Source organism: Diabrotica undecimpunctata, chromosome 6 (genome assembly GCF_040954645.1).
Source record: "Diabrotica undecimpunctata isolate CICGRU chromosome 6, icDiaUnde3, whole genome shotgun sequence".
NCBI lineage: Eukaryota > Metazoa > Arthropoda > Insecta > Coleoptera > Chrysomelidae > Diabrotica > Diabrotica undecimpunctata.
The window spans coordinates 26610383-26628667 of NC_092808.1; the positions used below are offsets into that span (position 1 = coordinate 26610383).

The window sequence follows — 18285 nt, forward strand, 5'->3', positions numbered from 1 at the left end:
AAAATTATAGCAAGAAAATACAAATATAAGGAACAACAGGGATACTCACTTCTCGTCCAGGGACCCATCAGGACATTTGTTTAAGACATTACTAGCAATAGGTCACGGAAAGAAAGGTAAATAAACAATTGGGTTAAAACAAAGGTTAACGAGCTTAGCTGAGATTGACTACAGACACACATTTGCACTATGTATAAATTTAATCAAACAATCATAAACTTTTTTATTATTAGTGGCCAACAGGTTATTTATTTGATATGGAGGAAATATTTGCAGAGTTTGCAAGTTGTTTAAAAGAGTTCCTGAATGCTGAAGATATTTGGAACACTTAAAAAAGATGTGGTTAAGATCTCCTTGTTCTTGATTCTTTTGCATAAGTCTGAATTGTATATTTTGATTTTAGCAAGATGAACAGGATAACAAGCGTGGCCAAATCTCAATCTTATTAAAGTTGTTGTATATTTACGAGCGGTACTGAAATTTTTAAATCATCTGGAATTAGGGATGTGTGGTTGTATATGCACGTATTGTGTTGTTGAGTGGTCGCAAAAAGTTTGCCAGGAAGTATTACAACGATCTGTTTGATTTCTTTTAGAGATGAGAAAAGCATCAGGAACACAAATTCTCTCTTCTGGTGAAATTTCAGCTGTCGAGGTTATTGCAGCTTTTGCAATGGAATCAACATGCTCATTATGTTTTATACCAACATGAGCCTTTACCCAAATAAAATTCGTAGTTTTATTTTAATTTTTAAGGTTAACAAGCATTTTCTTAATTTGGTAAATAAAAGGATTAGAATTATAATTGGGTAACTTTGTATTTTTGAGAGATAATAAGGCTGATAATGAATCGGATATTATTAAAACTGCATTACTGTTTAAACTGCCAAAATATTTCAAGGCTTCAAAAATTGCAAGTGCTTCAGCACTAAAAATTGAGCAATTGAGAGGTAGTTTGAACATTTTTTCTATTGACTTGGATGGAATGTAGAAAGCACATCCGGTCCCATCCGATGTTTTGGATGCATCTGTATAGATTACAGTTGCCATGGGCCATTTTTTTATATAAGAATTTAAGATGCATGAATCTAATAATGGAATACTATAATATGTTGGTATGTGTATATCAGCTTCATTAAAAAATGCGAAATAGTCGTTAATATCAAGGTTGCTAATACAGTTGCTATACTTATTGTTACACATGGCTCTAAAGGCCGTGCAAAGGCTTGGTGAATTTTTATGAATCCAGTAACTGTTTGTTAGATCCTCGGTATTTAGCGAGCTTATGCCAGAATATAAAGAATTGTTGATATATGAAATTTTCACTACAAATTTTTCACTTAGATAATCTCGTCTAAAATTTAAAGGAAGTTCTAAAGCTTCAACATGCAATGGAGCTATTGGAGTAGACTTAATTGCTCCCATACAAGTACGTAGAACAGTCCGTTGAAATACATCAATTTTATTTAAAATTTGTTTACTTGCTGATCCATAAAGTATAAATCCATAGTCCAGAATGGATCTGATATAAGATTTGTAAAAAAGCAAAGCTGTTTCTACGTCAGCACCCCACCAAGTTTTAGAAATTGATTTTAAGAAATTGAGACCTTTATTGCTTTTGTCAAGCATATACTCGATGTGTACTTTCCATGTTAACTTTTGATCTAGAAACATACCTAGATATTTTATTGACTTACAGAAATTTAAACTTTGTCCATTTAATAAAATAGTATTTATGTTCGGAATATTATGTCGTGAAAAAATGCACACGTTTGATTTATTAGTGGATAAATTAAAACCATTTTCGCAAAACCAGTTTGAGAAATGTTCATGTAATTTTCTTAAAATTGTAAGGGAAGGTTCATATATAGTCCTTTCTGTATAGACTAGGAAGTCATCAGCATATTGGATTGTTTTGTAAGTGATACTTGGTATATTAAGACTATGAAAATCAGCAGTGTACAGATTAAAAAGAAAAGGGCTTAAGACTGATCCCTGAGGTAATCCCCAACTATTATAACGTGGTCCAAGAAATTCATTTTTATATGTAGTTTCTAACGTATAAGCGTCTATTAGTGTAGAAATTAATTATGGTTTGTATCAGATTTGTGGGTATTTGAAATTGATTGATCATTTTGTCTTTTAATCGAGGTAAACACACACTGTCATAAGCAGCTTCTATATCTAGAGATAAAGTGGGCAAATAGTTATTTCTAGAAAAGTTACTCTGTATGTCTGTTACAAGTGTAGCTAGTGCATCTACAGTTCCACATCCTCGTTTGTATCCAAACTGATTATTTGGTAGTAATTTTTTGGTATGGACCCACCATTCTAGTCTATGTTTTAACATCCGTTCTAAAGTTTTAAATACACAAGAAAAGAGAGAAATGGGTCGATAAGATTCTGCTGAATTTGGATCTTTTGCAGGCTTTAGAATCGGAATAACAATGATGTCTTTAAAAAAATCTGCCTCACAATTGTCTTGAATGATTCGATTTAAGAAGTCTAATAGAAAATGTTTTGCTACTTCTGGGAGGTTAATAAGCATGGAGTATTTGATATGATCGTATCCTGGACAATTATCTTTACGATCATTTATAGCGACAATTAGTTCATTGTAAGTGAAAGGTTTTAGTAGAAAATGATTTTTTTCAGATGGGGTTGAATCTATGTAGCTGGATTTTTGAGGGTTCGCAGTTGGTGGTGCAACTTTAATAAGAAAGTCATCCATCCATGTTTGATCGAAAGATTTTATTTTTGATATTGGTTTTCTGTAAATTTTTCTAGCTTGATTCCAAAGAGTTGTAGCTGGTGTATTTTTATTCAGGGAAGAGACCCATTCAATCCAATGTTTTTTTTGCTATATTTTTTAAGAAACATAGACTTGGATAGAGAAATTTGTGACAATCTACGAAAGAGCTGTAATTTAAATTTTTAGAGAATAATAATTTAGTAAATTTGAAATAATTTAATCTTTTCTTCAACTAAAAGTACAAATAAAATAGTGCATATTATATCTATGGTTGCAGTAAATAAATTAAACCGGGTTAATTTTTCTATGCACACTAGATAAAATGTCACTGAACAGCACTGGTTCCGTTTAAAACATGGCTGATTCCGTCTGCGCGAACGAGAGGCGCGTACTTATCTTGACAAGCAGAGTGGACATTCTGATTGTTTATTATTCTGTGACAGTAGGAACCATCAATATGTTGTAGTTTAAAGTAAGAATTTATCCTAAAATTACGTTGGGAAATTTGAAAAAATTCTTAATAATGTAGGTGAACTGAAGTTTGGTAAAAATGTTTGTGGGTACTGGTAGGCAACCTACCTACAGTGGTGGTGTAATTTTGTTGGTTTAATTAACAGTATTATATCTACGACGATGCAATTACAATACAATTCCATTAACAAAACGAGAAAAAAAAATTAAAAACTGCAAAGTTTTCTACAACCTATTTAACCTAAAGAGAAACTTTTAATTATAATCGTATTTGTCATTTTATCTATCGTAAAATTATACTACAACGTTTACCTTTTTATAAATGTAAAACCATATGCATACCTATAATATTTGGAGTGTAGAAGTTGTAGTTGTAATAAATCTCCCAGGTAAAGCGCTGTTCAGTGGTATATCACCAAAACAAAGAGAATCCGTAATTTATGGTGATGAGGTATTCATAAAGTAAAACGCTTTTAAAACTGCGATTTATATAACCCACAAAAGGGATAGAAAATTCCGAAACGGCGCGGCCCTAGAATTTATTTGCTTTTAAAAGCGTTTTATTATTTTATTTATTGAATTATAGTAGGTGTCAGGTAACAATGGCACAATAGATGATTGGAAACGGGACTTTAAATTCTGCTGTCAGTTAACAAAGAAATTTAAGGTAGTGGCAGTTCGGCGATGATCTTCGAGATTTCATAAAAGTGATTACGTACTAAACAATTTTTATTGGAATTCATGTGAGGTCTACAATTTTTATTACCTTGTTCAATAAAAAATATTTACAGTACTCCTGTATTATTATATACTATAGTTATAGTAGTATATATTATACAGTGCTAGTCAAAAGTCCTTTCCCCCACCTCGTATCTTTTGAACAGTTATGGTTACTTGAGAAAAAGTTGACGTTTTTCAATTCTCTAATTGTTTTACGTCAACGTCAACTTTTTTGACAATTAATCAGAGGTGAACGTTATAATGTTTTTAATTAAATGCGAAACTAGAATTATTTTAATATACCTATTCAATCATACTAATTTTGTTTGGATTTAAGATGATTTTGACAAATAAATTAAATACTTAAATTCTAGTTTGGCATTTAATTAGTAACAATTCTAACGTCCGCCTTCGGTTATTTGTCAAAAAAGTTGACATTTATCAATTCTCTAGTTGTTTTTAGTTTGCAAAAGCGTATATAGCTCAATATTTAGTTTCTGTTTCTGCTTAGTTTAGTCAATTCAACTTTAGTCAAGTTGTTTTTAGTTAGTTGTTCTTAGTTAATATTTAGTTTAATTATTTTTTAAAGAGACGTTTAATTTTTTACAAATGCAGAGTGATACGTACTGTAGCCGACAAAGTAGTAGCTGTGTTAATAATTGGTAAATGTGGAAATAATTTGCATGCAGCGGAACGTCTTTTTAATGAGAGCTACTCCGATCGCCCTACATCGAGATCTTATTTGAGGAAGCTTCTTCGGAAGTTTAAACAAACAGGTAGTGTTCAAGATGTCAAACGATCTGGTCGACCAACAATTAGTAATGACAAAAAATTGACATAATTTCAGAAATGGTAGTGAACCCTACTTCTTCTACAGCCCGAGTTGCATCTATCTATGAAATCAGTCACAAGAAAGTACACCGAGTGTTGCCTGAAAACAAATTTCATCCATACAAATTAAAAATTGTGCACTAACTTTCAGATAATGACTCCGACCGAAAACTAGAATTCTGTGAAAATATGTCCAATAAAATTAACCAACAGCCCGATTACATCTAAACAATTTTTTTTAGTGACGAAAGTACTTTTTCTCTCAATGGAAATGTTAACAGATACAATGTGAGGTATTGGAGTGACACAAATCCTCACGTCTTTCGTGAAACACATACTGAATTAAAAAAAAAAATGTTTTATGCAGATATTTTGGGAAACCACATAGTTGGGCTTGTTTTTCTTAATACTACCTTAACCGGTGAAGTGTATCTGGAGATGTTACAAAATGCAATTGAACCGTGAGTACTTGAAATTCTGGAGGATAATCCAGATGAATTCGGCAACTTGGAAATAACGTTTCAACAAGATGGTGCTCCTGCACACCACTATGGTGCAGTAAGACGTTACCTAGATGAGAAATATCGTGGTAGATGGATTGGACGACGAGGTACGATAGAATGGTGAGCTCAGTCACCGGACCTGACATCATTAGATTTTTTTCTTTGGGGATACTTGAAATCTAAAGTTTACACTACAGCACCAAACAATATTGACATTTAGGGCAATTTCCTCGACACATTTGAACGAGTAAGTACTTCCTGCCAGGAAGTAGATGGAGCACATTTTGAACACTATAAGAACTGGTTGTTAAAAATTTATTAGTTAAATGAAAATCTACAATTTTAGTATTTATTTAATTTATTCATCAAAATGAGCTCAAACTCAAACAAAATTAATATGACGGAATAGGTATTTTTGATACCTTTCAAACGAGGTATCACTTGCCATAAGGTCCCATTTAAAATTATCTGTCACAGTGGCTCTGTAACGTCATCTGTCACTATTACGTCACATGTTATAACTAGTTGAGAAGCCTACGACTGTTTATTACTTCCATCCAAATTTCACTATGATAACAATAACCGTTCAAAAGATACGAGGGGGGAACGGACTTTTGACTAGCACTGTATTTATAGTAATATATTTATAGCATATTACAGTTATTGTTAGCGTAAAGGTCTAGCAATAACAATCGTGTAAAGAAGATTTTACTACTTTTTTACTATTTTTAACTCTTTTTTTCGTTAGTGAATATCCGCTTTTATTATTTTATTATTAATTATTAAAAAAATTAAATGTCGTTATTTTCAAAAGTTCGGTACTATACTAGAAGCATATTCAAGGAATCAGGCAGTTAGTGTCAGGCTCAACAACTACATTTCCTTTTTTAAATTATTAAACTTGTTAACTAAACCCGCAACCAAAAAGTTGTATTGTATTATTGTATTATTGTATTATAAATATATTGACGAATGATGGATCTTATTAGTTTATTTTATATTGTAATTATTATTATTGATTCTAATTACATAATGTATTCTTAGTCAAGTTGGAATCATGCTAACTCGATATATGGCGTATACTGTATCTATCTAAGAGATGATATATATCACTCAGATTCTTAATATCACCTTTAACATTAATAGAAAAATTGTTAAGGAAAATGTAAGACATTTCAAGAAATTCTCTTTTGAATTTGTTATTTTCATCATGAAGGATGTCGGTATTATCGAAGCCCATGAAGTGACTTGTGGAATGGAGGTGTTTAGCTAATGCACAATGATCTGAATGAAGGCGTGAATCACTTTTATGGAGAGTGATCCTAGATTTGAGTAGTTTAGATGTTTGACCAATATAAAACTTATTACATGAAACCCAGTGATTGCTCGGGCCATCAGGATCAGCAGTGTTAGTCACAGAGGAAGGTGATAGGATTACATCTGTTTAATTACAATTAACGATTGACTAATGATCTATTTTTATAGACCTTGACTCTTGTCTAACTACTTTTATATTATATCAATCCGTGACGAATCGCCTTGTTACTGTGGCAATTGCTGTTGATATTATTACGCTTAGCTTGCAAGGATTCACTTTGCTGCAACAAATGTGTTGAGCAGACACGGATATGTTTATGATATAATGTGTGCAATACTATTTAATTTATTATAGTATTCTTAAATTGTATATATCCTAGGATATATCGTATACCTAATCGTATAATCCTAATATATCTCCTAAAAATATCTCAATACTCCTAGGATATATATTTTATATATCAAAGAGTGACAATCTTTATAGAGGTAACAACCCGCCAATGATCAAGTAAAATTTCTTAATAAAGAAAGAAGAAGAAAATAAAAATTTAATTTTCCTTGTGTGAGTTCCAAAACCTTTTCGTCCTTAGATTATCCTGCCCAAGTAAACAGTAGTAGAAGGAAATTCATGAAAAAAATAATCTCTCTTATAGAAAAAAAAATGTCTTCTTTGTTTTCTTTCTTTATTCTAAGCGAATCGTCTGTTTAAACTTCATCCACCTTTATCAATGTTCAAATTGTTGCTCCATTAGACTGCCGGAGTCGGCCTAATACTTCTCCATGCAATTAGCGATTTATCTCGAGCGATTCTCACCATTCTTCTTTCCTTTATTCTTTACGTTTAGTTTACTCTCAATATCAACGTCAAATCCTGTTATTTTTATAGTGCCAAGCTGTGGAATAACCGCGTAAACAAAATATAGGAAGGTCTACTTAATAGCATTATACAATATTTTTTATAAAAAATTTTCGTCTATTTTATGACAATTTTTTATATGTTTATGCCAATTATATTAATTTTATTGGCACATTACATAATATTATACATTGACGAAAACTGTAATTGTGATAATGTTGAACGAGTTCTAATTGATTCGAATGGTTCTAATGATTATTAGATTTCGAAACGAAGATGAGAATCGTAAAAAAGAGATTAGTTCAATCAGCATAAAATTGTTAAAGAAAAAAACGTTTTCTACGCTTAATGTTTCACAGATTTAATTACGTATTCAGGGTTTTTAATGTTCCAAGCGTGTACTCGTATATTATATGTTTTTATTACTCATTACTTTCATTTAGAGTTATTTCTAGTTCATGAAGAAACACCTGTTAATACCTTAAAGATTTATTTTAATTGGATTCCATTGTTTTTACTTCCTAAAATTTAATGACGTAATAACAATTTTAGCTTTTATTCATTATTGATAGCTCTTTTGTTTTAGGTAAGAAGATCCTCAAAGTATCAAAGTATCCTCTTAGTATGAATAGGTAAGATTAAATTTTATTTGTTTTTTGATTATATTTAAATAATCTTCAAAATCCTATTTTCTGACTATTATAAATTTTAAATACACTCAGGTGCAAAAAAATCGAACCATGGGTATTATTTGCTGAAAAAAGAAAACGTTTGAAGATATTAGTTTTAAATCAGATATATATGTAGAAGTATATGTTAGATTAAAATTATTTTTACAGATTATCCAAAAAAATCATTTATTTATAGAGACTATACGCCAAAACTCAAAAATACAAGAATATTCATTGATAATAAATCAATATCTAGTGTTTCCCCCTCGGGCCCTTATAACAGCCTGTACACGTCTAGACATTGAGGTAATTAACCTCTGGATATCAAATTGATCCAATTGGTCCCATATTTCTTAAAGAGCCGCTGTAAGTTCAGCCAAGTTGTTTGGACGGGGTACTCATGCTCGAAGACGTCTTCCCATCATATCCCATAGATGTTCTATGGGATTGAGATCGGGACTGCAAGCTGGCCAGTTCATACGGACAATTCCCACCTCCTGTATATATTGGTTGACGATTCTAGCACGATGAGGACGCGCGTTGTCGTCCATAAAAATAAAATTAGGTCCAATGAAAGGAGCAAAAGGTACCACATGCTGATCTAAAATACTTGTTATGTATCTTACAGCAGTCATAGAACTTCTATCTACAATAAATAAATCAGTATGGGCTTCTGAACTGATACCAGCCCAAACCATAACGGAGCCCCCCCGATAACTTATTCTTTCCGCAATATTACATTGAAAATATCGCTCTCTGTGTCTTCTCCAAACCCTTTCTCGGCCGTCTGGTGACCTTAGACAAAATCTGGACTCATCTGAGAACAATACATTGCTCCAATCTGCATCACTCCAGTTTTCATGTTCTCTTGCAAAAGCAAGGCGAGCTCTGCGATGTTGTATGGATAGTATTGGAGATAGGGCTGGCCTTCTGGATAATAAATTACCTTCTACAAGTCGTCGACGAACTGTCCATCTGCTTACAGCCACATTTCTCACTTCGCTCAGACGATTTGCCAGTTCAACTGAAGTTAGATGCCGATTTCTCAAACATGATGAGACCAGAAATCGATAATCTCTTTCGGATGTTACCCTTCTACGACCTGATCCTGGTCTTCTTGTGAAGTTACCGGTGTCGCTAAAACTCCGAACTGCTCTCGAATCGAAGATCCACTAACACCCAACATTTCAGCTGCATAATATTAGCTACGACCATCTTGAACTAAAGTCACCGCCCTTGCAGCATCTGTCGGAGTTAGAGACATTTAGGAAGGATAATTAAATAAAAATATAACACGTTTGGAAAATAAAATCACTACACTAGTATGGTTGTTGAATTAAAAACAACATTCAATAAATATCTACTTGCTTCAGACCCTTTTTGATAAAAACCTGAAATACCGATTTGTTTTAAGAAATATAAAAAGCAATATTAAAAATATTATTTTATTTCTCGTATACGAGGGTACACCTAAATTTACATACGTAATTTAATGTCTCTAAAATTATACAACTTCAAATAAATAAGAAATAAGGAATGGATCGATTTTTTTGCACCTGAGTGTATATACATTGTAACAATCTAACAACCAATATATAGGAGTAGAGTTATTAAAATTAAATTTTGGCAATGACAAACAAAAGATTATATTAACTAATCATATTTATTATGCCTAAACAAAGTATTAACCCTCAGTTAATCGCGCGGTTTTTGCTGAAGGGTTTAGTCGGGTACACGTAAACTCATCACCAATTAGCATAAATACCCTCGTACATAGTACAAAACCCATCACCGCCATAAAACTAGGGATTTTAAAATAGATCCCGAGAAATTGGTAAACTCATCACTGGCCTATCTGCACTTGGTGGCAGGTACAGACCATAAACCCTTTGCAAACTGCTAAGATTTGGTAATTTGACAGATTAAATCTAAAATAGATGTAAATGCAAATCATTAGTTTTTATTTGGAAATTTCACAAAATTCTATTGATAGGCAACCTAAAACTATTCGAAAGGAAAAATTTCTTTTCATTTGCCCTTGTTCCTTTAACAGTGATAGTGAACTGCTCATTGATTACGTGTTGACCCAACGCGGATGAAAAATAGTTATCAATAATTTTAAATTTCAATTGCTTAAGACTCTAAAATCAAATTGCCTTTTGTGGACTTGTTCAACGAAAGGGTGTAAAGCTAAATGTCATACAACTAGTGAGTAGATTTTATACCGGTTTTTTAGTTGTTTCTCACTGGTGGCGGATCAGAAACAGAAAAAAATCAGCTTAATTAAGTTCTTTAAGTCAACTGTACAAGATGTTTCTTGTACACAAGTCATAATATTACCTTGTTGCTTTAAGTAGATTACCCTTTTTGATATTACATTTTTAGATTTCGGATTAAATTGTTAAATTCAAATTGTTACAGCTTTGGATTGTAGGTAGATCATTCTAAAACATTGAATATCTCAAGTAAATGAAAATGGTCACAAAAATAAACTCAATTTAATAAAAAACACAAATTTTTTATATTTTTGAACTTATAAAATGACCAGCAGTGATGAATAATGTAGAATAGAAAAGAAAAGTAAACGAAGAACAAAACTATTAAATGGTAAAAGTAGCACAATTTTAGTCCGTCCAACATTCAGTACAAATATACCTGAGATGATCTTTGCATGCAAATTTGCCACATCTTTAGCATGACCTTTTTGTTAACTTATTACGCACCCGTGGATAAATATAACATCGTCCCACATAATTTGTTGGAATATAAGGGGGAGGGGGTACGACTTCTTGAACTCCGAGCAGTACGCGAGCCCGTCGTCACGTCAAGTTCACTTGGCAGGGAAGGTATTGTTAAGATTGTGATTCATTCACTTAAAAACTAAGCCGGTCCTGTGTGTGGCTGAACTCCACTGACGGCAGTGGCGCATTGAAAGAAGTGTGAAAACAACCGCATGCGCAAGAAAAAAGACAGAGGACTTTTAGAACATTACAATTTTTGGTTACATTAAAATAAGACATACATATTTCGTTTTAATTATATTAGTTTATGAGTACATTCAGTAGTGTTAATAAAATCTCAAATATAGTGCAATCACCAGTTTTTTATTACTACAGTCCATCTATATTGAAGTCAGAATTAACATTTGATCCTTCAGCCCGATAAAATTGGATTGCAGCTTGAGATTTTGCACGTGGTTTATGGAATGGCGCCGGTAATACAAGTAGGTCAAATCCATTTTACCTAAATTCCTGTCGTTGTAGAGTTAATGCTGTTTCAATTTGCAGTCATTTAACAATTGTCTATACATATAATACAATATCAATTATCAATACAAAATCAAATATATAATATAATATCAATTCTACTTGTAAAGCTATTTTCAATGTTTTTTTCCATTTAAATGTGTATGTTTTATTTCCATTTTTATTATTCTTTGAGTTTAATATTTCTATATTAAATACACATAGCTATTATAAGGGTATCTCACTATTATGTTCATGTATGATATCGAGAATTAAACCATTAAACACAGTTAAACGCAATTATAGTCATCTCAAATTCCTAAGGCAAAACAACAATAAAAAGTGATTATAAACAATTACAATTTTAATATTAACATTAACAGCTACTTATTATTTGCTGTAATAAATATATTGGTTATAATTATAAAAGTTATCGATTTATTCATTGAGCTCTAATAAAGTTGGATCTATTACTATTATATACTAAATAATTATTCTGCATAAAAGAATACAGGATGGCCGCTAATTTAAATGCAAAGATACGGAAGCGTGGAGGTATTAAACATAAGCTAACTAAATTTCAAAACTATTTTGAACCATTATATAATCGATTTCTAACAAATCAAGAATTTGATAATAAAGAGATAATAGAATTAAAAATCAGATTAGGTAAAGTAGAATCATTAGAAACGGAATTTGAAGAGATTCAAGCCGTGATTGAGAACATTTGTCCAGACGATGAACTTGAGGCACAACGTGAAGAGGCAGACATATTTTTAAACACTCTAATAGATTGTGTAGCTAGGACACAAGAGGTTGTTAAAAAGATTGAAAGTAATTCAATTCCCCAAACCTTAGGGTCAGTAAATAATAATAGTCAATCTTTTAACGAAAATGCAATTAAATTACCACCCATTAAATGCCCTTCTTTTAATTGTGAATTTAATAAATGGCTAGAATTCAAAGATACATTTGAAGCACTTTTTCATAACAACCTTACGCTTTCAGAAATTCAAAAATATCACTATTTAAGGTCATGCTTAGGTGAAGAAGCCTTGAAAATTATCCAAAGTTTAGAATTTGCAGCACATAATTACCAGGATGCCTGGCAGTTATTGTGTGACCGATTTGACAATAAAAGATTGTTAGTTAATAATCATTTAAAACATTTATTTGAAATTGAGTCCTTACCCAAAGAATCAGCAGTAGGGTTAAGAGGGCTTATTGATTATGTAAACAAGCATATTAGGGCGTTAAAAACATTGCAACTTCCTACTGAGCATTGGGATGCTATGATTGTTCATATGATTTCTTTAAAGCTAGATAAAAATACAAATCGGGAATGGGAGCAATCACGTACAGATAAGATGTTGCCGAGTTTAGCTAGTTTTTTTGAGTTTTTGAAAAATAGAGCAGATTTTTTGGAAACAATAGAAACAAATAGCACTAGAGAAAATAAAGACACGCGACTAAGTGGTCATAAAAGTAAAACACGTCATCATTCATTTTTAGCTAGCAGTTCAGAAAATACTTGGGAACTAAAATGTAATTATTGCAAACAAAAACATTCTATTTATACTTGTGACCAATTTTTGAAATTGTCAGTAGCTGAAAGATGGCACAAAATAAAACAATTGAAACTGTGTACTAATTGTTTATGTCATGGCCATTTTAATACACACTGCCAGAAAGGAAACTGTAAGTTTTGTAAGGGTAAGCACAATTCATTATTACATCATAAGAAATCTAACTCCTTTAATAACAATTCTGCTGATAATCAAAACAATTCTGAGGATTTTGTTAACTCAGAATCTAAACAAAGTGATCAGTTCAATGGGTCATCCATTATTTGTGGTAATACTGTATTTAATGACAATTATGTTATTTTACCTACTGCAATTGTTGATGTTCAAGATAAGACAGGTAAATTTCATAAAGTCCAAGCCATCTTGGATGTGGGTAGTCAGTGTTCATTTATATCTGACAATTTGTGTAAAAAATTAAATTTGAAAACCAATCGCATTGATGTATCAGTATCTGGTATCGCTGGTATTAATTCTAATTTACGGTACAAATGTGAGGTACTAATAAAATCTAATATTCATAAACTTCAAACTGTCCTAAACTGTATCATTGTTGAAAGAATCTCAAGTAATTTACCATCTTGTAACTTCGATATTTCTAATTGGCACATTCCTGAAGGCATTGCACTTGCTAATCCTATGTTTAATTGTCCTAGAAATGTTGATCTATTAATTGGAGCGGATTTGTTTTGGGAGATTGTACTAAATGAAAGAATAAACCTCGGTCGAAATCTACCTCATCTAGTTAATACTGTCTTTGGCTATGTAGTATCAGGTCCGATAAATATTCCTATGAAAAAAGAGGTTAATTGCAATTTTTTAATAAATGACGATCTTCAAAAGTTCTGGTTTGTCGAGGAGATTCATCATGAACAGAAACAGATGTCACAGGAAGATTTGTTTTGTGAGGACTATTTCAATAAAACAGTTTCTCGAGATCCTTCTGGAAAATTTATTGTTCGTTTTCCACTAAAATTAGAAGCCACTCAATTAGGGGAATCAAAAAACTTAGCTGTTAAAAGACTGCTGTTTCAAGAGAAAAAATTGGAAAAGAATGATGTTTTAAAAAGCAAATACTCTAAATTTATGGATGAGTATTTAAACTTGCAACATATGAGGCAATTAACACAAAAGGAATCCAGTCAATTTCGATGTTTTTTACCCCATTTTGCTGTTTTCCGTGAAGACAGTCTTACTACTGACGTTAGGATTGTATTTGATGGTTCGGCTAAAACCGATTCTGGGATATCATTAAATGATATCCAATATACTGGGCCAGCCATTCAGAATGATATATTTAAAATTATGTTGAGGTTTAGACAGCACAAGTTTGTTGTAATTGCTGATGTGGAAAAAATGTACCGTCAAATTTTGATACACCCTGAAGAAAGATATTTACAAAACATTCTTTGGCGACAAAATCCTAATGAGGACCTCGCACCATTTGAGTTGCAAACAGTTACTTATGGTACGACTAGTGCTCCCTATTTGGCCATAAAATGCATAAAACAATTAGCTTCTGACTATAAACATGATTACCCAATTGCTAGTGAATTGATTGACCGTGACATGTATGTAGATGATTTAATAACTGGCTTCACCAGTGAAGAACATGGAATAGAAATTTGTAATCAAATTTCGATGATATTAAAATCAGCTTCATTTAAATTAAGAAAATGGGCTTCTAATAGCCAAGATATTTTAAAGGGTTTACAAGATACATCTGATGAGTTTAGTATATTAGAACTAGGAGAGAGTGATAGGCTTAAAACTTTAGGAATTCAATGGATTAGTAATACTGATGTCTTAACATACAATGTTTCAACATCCAGTAATAAACAACCTATTACTAAAAGAAGTTTACTTAGTAATATTGCTAAGATATATGACCCTTTAGGTTTAATAAGTCCATGTATTATTCTAGTTAAGATATTAATTCAACAATTATGGTTGCTTGATTTAGATTGGGATGATGAACTACCACGAGACCTGCTCAATAAATGGGTAACATTTAAATCAAAATTGTCTGTTCTTAATAAAATAAATATTCCCAGGTATATTATGTGTGATAAAATAGTTCACATGGAGCTGCATGCCTTCAGTGATGCTAGCAAAGATGCTTATAGTGCAGTTTTATATGTTCGAACGGTTGATGAAAATGGAACAGTGTATGTCAGATTGCTATGTTCCAAAACCAGAGTGTCACCTATAAAAGTATTAACGGTTCCTAGATTAGAGTTATGTGGTGCTTTAGCACTAGCTCGCTTAGTCAATCAAGTGTCAAACGCACTTACATGTCAATGTAATGTTTTTTATTGGTGCGATTCTCAGATAGTATTGTGGTGGTTGAATACAGAGGCCAATAAACTACAAGTTTTTGTAAGCAATAGGGTCTCAGAAATTCAAACGCTGAGCAATATATCGAATTGGAGCTATGTCAATACTAAAGAAAATCCTGCTGATGTAGCATCTCGTGGCATGTATCCAGATGAACTATCCAATTGCAAGGTATGGTGGAATGGACCCTCATTTTTATATGAAAAACCATTCTGGCCACGATTATTTCAAGCTGGAGATAACAAGGAGCTTCCAGAAATCCGTAAAATTTGTCACACGCTTGTTGTTACCGAACAATTATTATTGTTTCAACGGTTCTCCTCTCTTAATAGATTAAAACGAGTTTTTGCATATTGCTTACGCTTCATTACAAACCTAAAGGAACGTACAAGGACAAAAGGTCCTCTTAGCGTTCTAGAGATGGAAAACAGTATGTTATGTTTAACTAAATTAGCACAAAAGGAAAGTTTTAAAAATGAAATTTCTATTATTAGTCAACAAAAAAATTTGCCTCATAAACATAGGTTACTTTCTCTAAGTCCATTTTTAGATTCAAACAGTTTTCTGAGAGTAGGGGGTAGACTTAAAAATTCCTCTTTGTCATTTGATGAAAAGCATCCATATCTCCTAGATGGTAAACATTTATTCACTAAATTAATATTTCACGCCGAACATTTACGATTACAACATGCAGGTCCACAACTTTTATTGTTTTCAGTACGTGAGAAGTTCTGGGCGACTGCTGGCATGTGTCTTGCCAAGAAGGTGGTACGAAATTGCATACAATGTTTTAAAAATAAACCTAGACAAACCGCCTCAATCATGGCTGACCTCCCTAAACATAGGGTTCAAATTTCAAAACCTTTTGCAAATACTGGAATTGATTACGCTGGTCCAGTACTGTTGCGTGATAGAAAGGGCCGACCTTATAAAACTTATAAGGCATATATTTGTTTATTTATATGTTTTGCCACTAAGGGTGTTCACATTGAGCTGGTCACTGAGTTAACGAGTGAAGCATTTCTTGCTACATTTAGAAGGTTTGCCGCTCGACGTGGTACTCCTAATCATTTATATTCCGATAATGGATCTAATTTTGTTGGAGCTTATAAAGAGCTGCAAAAGTTATATAAGTTTTTAGAAAATTCTCAATCTGAGTTTGTTACAATCTGTTCACAGCAAAAAATTTCGTGGCATTTTATTCCACCAAATACTCCACATTTTGGAGGTCTTTGGGAGTCAAATATCAAAAACATTAAACATCATCTCCACAGAGTAATAGGAGAATCTATTTTAACATTTGAGGAGTATTCAACACTATTAACGCAAATTGAGGCAACATTAAACTCTAGACCTTTGTATCCTATGTCCTCAGATCCCAACGATTTAAACCCAATTACCCCTTCTCACCTATTGATTGGACATGTTCTCACATCACCTCCTGACCCACTATATGAAAGTATTACAATTAACCGGCTGTCCAGATTTCAATTATTGCAGCAAATGAATCAAAGCTTTTGGAAAAGATGGTCCTGTTTTTATCTCTCTGAACTGCAGAAACGACACAAATGGAAAACTGGGAAAATGGATGTCAATATTGGTGACCTGGTCGTCGTAAAGCATGATAACCTGCCTTCTATTAAATGGATTTTGGGAAGAATTGTTGATGTCCATCCAGGCGATGATGGTGTAGTGCGGGTAGTGACTATAAAAACTTCGCAAAATACTTTTAAACGGGGTGTTTCGAGAATTTGTCCACTCCCTTCTCCTAATGACGATGTGTTTTGATAAGAATTTTTGAACATGTTGTTCAAAAGGGGGGAGTATGTTAAGATTGTGATTCATTCACTTAAAAACTAAGCCGGTCCTGTGTGTGGCTGAACTCCACTGACGGCAGTGGCGCATTGAAAGAAGTGTGAAAACAACCGCATGCGCAAGAAAAAAGACAGAGGACTTTTAGAACATTACAATTTTTGGTTACATTAAAATAAGACATACATATTTCGTTTTAATTATATTAGTTTATGAGTACATTCAGTAGTGTTAATAAAATCTCAAATATAGTGCAATCACCAGTTTTTTATTACTACAGTCCATCTATATTGAAGTCAGAATTAACAGGTATAGTTGATCTATATTCAATTTGGAGTTTGATTAGTTCCCACGCTAAGTTTTCAATGAAGACGCTTCTTGAAAACCTTTTGATTTATGTTATTAGCTTTATATATATAGCAGGCATTTGTCGCAGATATATTTAGCAGATCATAAAATATGATCATGAGCCACCGATTTGTGTATCTTGCTACATTTTATTTTTCACACATTTGGTCAACTTTATCTATACCTATTTTAGTATGGTTGCAGAAAAAACTTACAAGAACACTTTTTTTTTCAATTATAAGTAGAGTACAGTGGAATATAAAAAAATGTTTGCCATAAATCTTAACAGAATTATTGGCTCTCCATAACGGGTAGTTAACGGGTGAAAAATTACTAGGGTGATAATAAATTCATAAAAACCTAGCAGAGCACTGTGGTATATCATAAATATTTTTTCTTGGAATTCTACTAGTTTTAACCGTAAGCCAGCAAAATCGCTCCTCTTAAGGGTGGTTTTGTGGTGAAAAATTATTTGGGTGGTAATAAATTAGTGAAAAATGGGTGAAAAAATATGCCATAGGCAAAAAGTTTTTTTTTCCGAATTCCGCTAGCTTGTACCTTAAGCCAGCAGAATCGCTCCCCTTAAGGGTGGTTTGGTGGTGAAAAATTATTAGGGTGGTAATAAATTAGTGAAAAATGGGTGAAAAATATGCCATAGGCAAAAGGTTTTTTCCGAATTCCGCTGGTGAAAAATTATTAGGGTGGTAATAAATTAGTGAAAAATGGGTGAAAAACTGTTACGTAGGGTAAATTGGATTCCGCTCAATTGTTCCCGCTTGCTTAAGGGTCCTAGATTTTTGGAAAATATTGAACACGGTTTTTAAGTTTTTTTTGTCCGAT

General features: G+C 32.5%; 1 protein-coding gene across 1 annotated transcript; it reads left to right on the top strand.

The window, feature by feature from the left end:
- The first annotated feature begins 11880 nt into the window (after window positions 1–11880).
- On the top strand, window positions 11881–17073 carry LOC140444263 (uncharacterized). Its single transcript, XM_072536008.1, has one exon. The coding sequence runs from the start codon at window positions 11881–11883 to the stop codon at window positions 17071–17073; it is 5193 nt and encodes a 1730-aa protein (XP_072392109.1).
- Window positions 17074–18285: the final 1212 nt, after the last annotated feature.